The sequence below is a fragment of the Scophthalmus maximus genome, chromosome 16 (genome assembly GCF_022379125.1).
Source record: "Scophthalmus maximus strain ysfricsl-2021 chromosome 16, ASM2237912v1, whole genome shotgun sequence".
In the NCBI taxonomy this organism is placed as follows: domain Eukaryota; kingdom Metazoa; phylum Chordata; class Actinopteri; order Pleuronectiformes; family Scophthalmidae; genus Scophthalmus; species Scophthalmus maximus.
This window is the reverse complement of record NC_061530.1, coordinates 8875728-8884154: the sequence shown is the minus strand read 5'-3', so window position 1 is coordinate 8884154 and position 8427 is coordinate 8875728. Positions and strand designations below refer to the sequence as shown.

General features: G+C 45.8%; 1 protein-coding gene across 1 annotated transcript in view; it reads right to left on the bottom strand.

Moving 5' to 3' along the window:
• Positions 1 to 5891: 5891 nt before the first annotated feature.
• Positions 5892 to 8427, bottom strand: part of cpped1 (calcineurin-like phosphoesterase domain containing 1) — a 29420-nt gene continuing 26884 nt past the window's right edge. Inside the window, exon 6 of the mRNA XM_035612278.2 lies at positions 5892 to 8322. Within this exon, the coding sequence (XP_035468171.1) occupies positions 8096 to 8322 (227 nt within the window). The 3' untranslated portion in view covers positions 5892 to 8095. The remainder of the gene's footprint in view (positions 8323 to 8427) is intronic.

Below are 8427 nucleotides of genomic sequence, written 5' to 3'. Positions count from 1 at the left end.
GACTGTATATACACAAGGTAGGCAGGGAAAATTGTACACAGGTGAAACACAATTGGGGGGGGGGGGGGGGGGGGGGGTGTAGAGTGACAGAAAACAAGAGACAGGAGAACAGGAAATGAATGTCAAAATAAAACGTGAAGCGACAAACTCCAGATTCAGCAAACACGAGGGGAAAACGAAAGGTAAACTTAACCCAGGCAGAGACACGCAGGGAAATCAAAGTATGACGAAACAACGAGGGTGAGAGTTGTGCTAAGAGTTTTTGACAAGAGAATGTAGCCATACAAAGGGCACTAGAAATGTGAGCAAATATCCATCCATCGTCTACCACTTTATCCATTTAAGGGCCGGATGACATTGGGGCGAGAGGCGGGGTTCCCCCTGGACAGGTCGCCAGCCTATCGCGGGGCCACATACAGAGACAAACAACCATTCACTCTCACATTCACACCTACGGTCAATTTAGAGTCTTCAATTTACCTAACAGGAAGCCGGAGAAAACCGGGGGGAGAACCCACGCATACACGGGGAGAGCATGCAAAGTCCACACAGAAAAGCCCTGGTTGAAAAGCCCCTTCATGGCAACAGAGCTACTTTTACCAGATAGACAGCCGTGGTGTTGCGATCACAGGGATCGCAGGAGGCCTCGTCAATATTGCACATCAGATTGACACAAATAACGCAAAAAACGGTTGCATATTGGCACAACATTAGAATTGTGGGGCCAAAATACTTTGGATTTATTTATTATTTTTTCGCCCAAAGGTGTTGATTTCTGGTGTTCAGTCCAAAAAGAATATTGTGCACAGCCTCAATGTGTCACAATTATACTTGATGTTTCACCCAGCAGTTGCGGTCTCATTGTTCTCCCGGCCAATTCCTCACAGACACAGTTTCAATTTGCACACACACACACACACACACACACACACACGTGTGTGTAGCTCGACGGGCGCAGGTGCTCCTCCTCGTGCTGACGAACCGCTCCTGTCTCGCCTCGCCGCTCGGCGGTCACTTCCTGTGCGCCGGTAAATCAAAGAATTCTGCCACTTTTTTGTTGTTGTGGTTGTCAGCAGGTGGCTGGCCGCGTTTCCACGTCCAAACTAACCGTCGACACGATCCTCCATCTTCACTTTGGGGCGAGTGGGAGTCCAGTCGGTGGCGGCGGTGTGAAGAAGAGTATTGTGGGTAAATGTCACAGGGAGCCTTCTGTTCTGTATGTGACTAAGAAGTGAACAGTATATCTACCAATTTGTCTGCTCTAACAACAGAGTGGGGACGAGACGCTTGAACTGGATAGGAGGATTTCTGCAGATTGATATGATATGACCAGGCGCTGTCGATGACATCTTTTCAGACACACACACACACACGCGCGCGCACTTTTTTCAGTAAATTAATGGTTGGTGTACACTGTGTTGTGGCCGCACACTGAGGACTCATGTCACCGGTGACTGTTGCACACACAAGGCTCACTTCCTGTTGTCGCGCTCACGTCATCCTGGTTGCATAGTAGACACTCACGTCACCGGGCTGTATCGTGGCGCAGGCTGCCTGCATGCGAGAGTACTGTGAGTTGACAATGTAGCAGTATATTCATGCTGCGGTACGTTCATTACATTCGGGTTTGAATAATCAGGAAATATTTGTTTTGGCTGATGGGAGTCACCCTCTGCTGGTCGTGCCAGAGAATAAAGGTTTCAGGCACTCCCGCATTGGCCTCATTTTTCCGGACACTATTTTTATGCACAGTCTGTGGTTACAAAGCTTTTATTCGCCACCTTTCGCCAGAGGTAGTTATTTTACCACTGCTTCCTTGACACCTTCAGTAGTTCTTTAAACAGTTGTTGAGATACTTCAGTTTGGACAAAAGTGGATGACCACTGGTGTAATAGTTTAAACAGTTACATACAGTAGCTGTTGTGTGTTCACTGTTTCGCTACAGAACAGAACCTCCGTGGAAGACGTCGGCGTATTGCTCAAAGACATTCAAGGAGGGTGGAAGCTTTACGTCATGAATGCTTAACAGTGCCTGTGCTCTCTGGACTCAAAGTGTGAAGTTTCAGCTAAACCCCCCCCCTCCAGAATTCAAAATGAGAAAGCTCGGAGACTTAGTTCGAGCAGCAAGACAATTACCATTTTAATTTTCTCATCACACCCGGTCTCCACCTACTCATTATTACCGGTGAACTCACTAAGTTATGCGCACGTAATTCCCTGTCAACCGCGATCAACCCTGGCCGAAAGGTATTTAAAACCGTCTAACGTGTCTTTCGCGGTCACTGCTGCGTCGCCACTCCATCGGCAGCGTCTCCCCCAGAGTGTGATGGAGGAATTGAAAATGTCTCAGAGAGCAGCATTTATGGATACCATCGGTTGTTTTCATCAGTTCCAATGCAGCATTTACTTCAGATCACAGGTCAGTATAAGAACATACAGACAAAATCACGGCTATCTAATATAATCTGATGAACAAACGACAGGGACAGTGAACAAACGTATGCATATTTATGTGAAAATATGAGGTGCTATTTGTGTTATTAACGCACCAGTTGGGATACATCTGTGACCAGTCAGACTTCATGGCTGAATCCAGCCCCGTTGCATTAAATAAAGTGAATCATGGGCATTTCTGACCTCACTGGATACTCGAATCATCAAAACATGCTCCAGATTGGCGAGCGAGCGAGAAGCGCCAGCTCTCCCGCCAGCTCTCCCAGTCTGTCTCGCTGGCTGCGAGCCCGGAGGACAGGGCCCGGCGATGGATGGGCCTGTCGCCGGCTCTCTGCTGCCCAGATGGCTTTGCTCTGTCAGCGGGCTCGCAGCCAGGAGGGGTGGCACCCTGACGTCACGCCATGATTGGATACGCCAACTTTCATTTGCTTCCCCCCCAACACCTGTGGACAGTGTGGTGAAATGACGGGGTGGCGGTACTGGAGCCTCGCCCAATGTGTGTGTGTGTGTGTGTGTGTGTGTGTGATCTGTAAGGGCCCATGTGTGTGTTCTTGTACTTGTAAATACATCTTTCACTTGTAGCATTACAGTAAGTAAAATAAAGTAGGGATTAGTAGTCAACATTAAAAGCTATATTTTTCATAGTGTGGGCCTGGTTGCTGTCTTGGGTTTTGTCAATCAAACAGACGGTACGTCCAATATTCCGCCCACACACGTGTTTTCCTTCACTATTTCACAACTGTTGATGATGAATTGATGTTTGTGTTATTGAAAGTCTGTAACAGTCCCGTGTCATTTGTGTCTTTTGTTCTTTTCTAAAAATATACTTCTAAGATGGTGTATATGTGGCCCACACACTTAGCTTATTAGTCACATACTGGTGATCTCACATGCGTATTTCAGCATCTCAGTCTCAGGGTTCTCCAACTAAGCCTACTAGTCTCAATCGGTCAATGGATTACGTCGTTGCACACGACGTGATCCATTGACCGGACACACCGCTGAATTAACTGGTCCGATTGAGAATCACTGGTTCATGACAAATAGCCGAGCAGCCACAACCAGTACAACATTCAGTTCAAGTAAACCCCTTCGACTTAAGCTGATAATCATATCAAAGAATTATGCCATGACCGCACAAATCCGTTATAGAAAGCAATTCTCAGTTTGGGTCTAATTTTTTGATAAAGCTCTCTCAGTGGTGTCATTGTTTACTGCAGAAATCTCCCATTAACTGCAAGTCCTTCCACACTCTGCCATGAAGTCATTTGACTGAATTACACAAAAGTGGATTTAAGTCCTCGGGCATTAAACCGCAGAAGATTTGTGTAATGAAAGTACTTTTCCAACAACGGCGAATAGGAGACCTAACTCACTGAGTATGAAATTTAAATGCAGCTGTCATTACTTTTTACTTTGAAAACTTGCAGGACTGTTGCCGCTCTTCTTTGCTTCTTGATCCGGTTGCATCACCTCCACTATGCCTCGCAAGTTGCCTCTGATCTTCGCCAAGAATAACTGATGACCGCTGCTGCCTTTCCATCGTGCGGTGATAACTCCTCGGACTCCTTCGGAAGCCAAAAACCGTCAGGCGGACATAAAATCTGCACTTGTTTGTGTCTCTGGCGATTTAACCAGCTCACTTGTGAAATGTTAACATCTCCTTCACGCCATCAAGCCGCACACAGGCCTCTCATGTGTGTTTAAAAGCTGCTGACCCATGACCCGGGTCTCCCACATGTACTTGAATTGCACTCTCGTATGAGAAAGAAAAAAAACGCTGGGGAGAAAACATCAGTGTTGTGGATTTTACACCCTGGCAGCTGATGAAAGTGTTGTGGAGAGGCTTGTGTGTCTTTAAATGTGTGTAGTCTCTCCCTGCGTGTGTGTACGTGTAGTTTCTCTCTCTGTCTGTTAGCACTGGAGGACACTGCGACAGCCTTCTAGATCAATAAACAGGAAGTAGCTTTCATCTGTCACAGTGGAATAAGTCTCCTGCAAGAAAAAAAGAAAAAAACAGAGAGCAAAACTCATCCCGCTGACCTCAAGTCTGTCCAGAAAGCTGCCATCGTTTTTTTTTTTGGACTATCATCTGCTTCACAAATGAGCCTTGATGTTCTTTCAAAGACATGACAGATATGCGATTGTTTGCTTCTCATCCCAATTCTGCAGCAACTGAATACAGGACTAAACCTCCGTTTCAGAGCAGAACAGCTCTAAATGTGGCCGTGCACCGGCGTGTGGGTTACTGAATGATTCACTCTCCTGTTCGCAGTCCCGCCCGCGTTTCAGTCTCTCAATAAACAGCCCTTTGCTCAACCGCGGAGTCCACGAGCAAGCCATCCCCTCCCGCTCACTACCCTCTGGGCCAGGTAATCTTTGGTTCGACACAGATTCGAGAGGAGAAAATACGATGGCAACATGCAGCAGTTGAAATTGGATTCAGTTGAAGATGAACGTCCAGCCGGGATGTGGCATTACGTTGAAATGCCACATCCCGTCAGCCGCTCTCTGGTCATACCGTCTGTTTTATGCCTGCTGTGGTGCAAAGCGGATGATGCATCTCCAAATTAAACGTTTAAAAAGAAAGCACTTCGAGATGACGGACACATGTCAGAGCCGTCGTCGTCCATTAAACCATGCAGAGCAAAAAAAAGATGTCTTTTTGGAGCCAGATATTTTTCTGCTTTCCTGAAAGAGGCTAAACAAAAACAGGGTCATATGGATAGTAAAAACAAACTGGGACTCTTTCATGTGTTTACACCACAAAAACATTGATTGTGATTCGTTGCGACGGCCGTTTCATGAAGGCGCCTCAGAAAAGCTGAGCTTATTGTGAAAAATCCTGGCTCCAATGAACCTGACGACAGGGACGAAGCAGCTTGTAGCTGATGTAGATGGACTCATCTGCACAGAGAAGCAGCTGCAGCGGGAGGCTCAACTCGCTGCAGATCTATCTATCCATCTACCTATGGTTTATATCCCTCAGGCCTGGCTGTCTGCCCCCTTTTGTCATTTTAATAGACTTGGTGACATTTGAAGAGACGAGTAATACTGAAAATGTTGCTTCCTGTCAGGCTACAGCAATAGGTCACAGTGTTGGAGGTTATGTAGCTGTTCATTACATCTATTTGAATCCCATTGGCTATTAAAGCGTCGACAGAAACACTGAACAGATACTTTGCGCCAGAGGTAACATGCCCACAAAGCATGTTCGTTGCGACCACGCTCACCTCACTTCGACCCGCTTCTGGGCAATATGCGTTTCAGAAAATCCAGCTCATTCACGGAGTCATCATAACTCAGTCGAATGTGAACGAACAGACATATTTTTAGTAAGACATGTCCTGCGCGTTCTCAATGTTCTAAGCGCTGAAGTGCCAAGTTACATTCTGCTTTACGTTTTAAAAGAAAAAAAACACAATCATACACAGGGCTCATTAGATGAAATCAACATTTATTATAAAAATACAACCAACTGTGTCTAAGTCATGGTGTTCAGTATGGTAATTCATTACAATTCCAACATAGGGACAAGTGAAAGTGTGATGCCCCCCCCCCCCCAAAAAAAATTGTGTGCTCCAAAACAAATGCACACACACACACACAGATAAAGAGCAATGGGACTGAGCTCGGCTACCGTGAAGATATCAAAATAGATAAGGACATCAGGTTCCTTCTCAGACAGGAAATTAAGGATATGGACTGAGTAGTCTTTCACAAATCACACTCATTATCCATTACTCTCAGACGCCCCCCCCGTCCATCACATGCTGACTATTGGAAAAAACGGACCTCTGTCGGTGTAAAATTTGGTCAGTGAGCGTGTCGCTGATGGAAAATCACCTACGGTTCACGTCACACCACGGACGGACGTGCACTTTCTCCACCGACACTGGCAGTCACACACAGAAGTGTTGCTAAAGGGTTGCCATGACAACTCTCTTCTATCCCCAGTCGGTCAGGGCGAGTATCTCTGTGTGTTTGTGTGTGAAGTATAATCGAGTATAGTCATTTAGGACTCACAAAGAAAATAATTTTGTTGCAGAAATTATAATTTCAGGCTCAAAAATAAGTCTTGCATCTCGCAGGCTGCAACAATGTTCAGCTGCTTCAGCTCCGACTGAACAGTCAGAAAAACACTGCGCCCTCCCCGTCATTAATGACCAACACATGACATTTCACCAGTCTGTCACCAGTCCTTCAGTTTGGCATCCACCAACACAGTCACACTTTCGCCTTGTGCACCCAGTGTGTGTGTGTGTCAGGATCTCAAACGTGTGCAGATTAATCGGATTAGGAGTCATTTCAATGTGACGTGTCAACTTTGATCGAGACCACGGTGCGGTGATGAAACGTTTTCATCACAAAAACCTCACAGTGGGGGGTGGGGAGGGGGCCACACTCGGTTTGATCCACGCCTTCATATACGAGTCACTCTGAGAAACCGAATGGATGCCGCAACACTCGCGCCACAGAGTGATTCGTTGTATGAGGCAAAATTTGATTGATTGATTGATAATTGACTGTAATTTTACCTGGTTAGCAACAGAGTTCGCTGGCCTCAAATTTCTGTTGCATGCATGTGAAACAAATTCAGTCGCAGGAAGGAAAGATAATGTATTTGTCATGAAGGATAGAACTGACTGCAAAACTGATCACAAATGTGTCTACATCATCATCATCATCGACATCGACATCTTCATCAACATGTCATCACCTGGAGCATTTCTTTTCTTCTTACTAGTATAATAAATATTGCCACATTGACTTAAAATCTGAGGGATTGTTACTTTGAAAAACAAGATTGTCATTGATTTGTTTTAATGATTAGCATGGATTAAGAATTATCTCTCTAGTTAACATTTATCCAAAGACTAGTCTCTACAACACTAGCCAGACATACAGGGGAAAAAAAAAAGTGTGACAGTGTAGGCCATTCAGGAACCAGGGTCAGATCTTTCAGGCCCGTCAAACAACGAATTAAAGTTACATAAAAACACATAATACAGTAATGTGATTAACTTGCATAGGATTGGCCACCAGGCGTTAAACTGCAGCAACAGCAAACATCGTAGAAGGAGCGATTGCATCTGGATATTTTAGGATCACTTGAGTAAAAATTGGAGTGGATCTCTTCATCGTCCACACCTCCTGTAGCTGCTCTGATCAAAATGTCAGTTATCCTAGGGACGCTTCCTTAAAGGAAGGAGCCGGCTGGATACATTTAAAGTTACACAGGAAACATAATGATGCTACTGAACTTACACTTAGACAGACAGACATGATGTCATGCTACTTCAGATAGAGGAGGACTGTGGCTCTCCATAGAAGAACCAACAGTGTCAGAACACAATCGCTGATGTTCGAGCGGCCCTGTCGGGGCTGTAGCAGAAGAGATAATTACATCCATCCTGCTGAGAAATAATCCAAGGAAAACATTCAGCGGAGCAAAGATAAACTCAATTTAATTTCATAATAAGATTCTGTTTAACTCATAATGTCCGGCTGCCTCTTTAACGGATTTGTCTTTTTCAAATACCTGTAAGAACAGGGGCTCGAAACTGTAAAAATCCAAATAAACTTGAAAATATATTTTAAAAAGTAAAAACTTTTCCCGTTTTCACTCATTCACTGGGCCTCATGCCTGGAGGAGTTTCCTGAGGTCCTCTTCCACGCCCCCCGCCCTCAGCTGCTCCAGGTCGTGGTAGCGATGGACAACACCGTCGGCCGTCACCACCACCACCCTGACGCCGTGCGCGTCACGGCCGAGCTGGCAGCCGATTGCCGAGCTCACGACCATGTCCAGGCCGTCGTGGCAACCGCCAGCGTTTCGATGGTAGTGGCCAGAGAAGACCGCCTTCACCCCTGTGGTGGAGAGAGAGAAGTGCGAGTGCTGAATTTGCTGCAGCGGAGAAAAAAGGAGAAAAGCCTGAACGTGTCTTTTTTTTGAGGCCGGACTTAGTTTGTTTA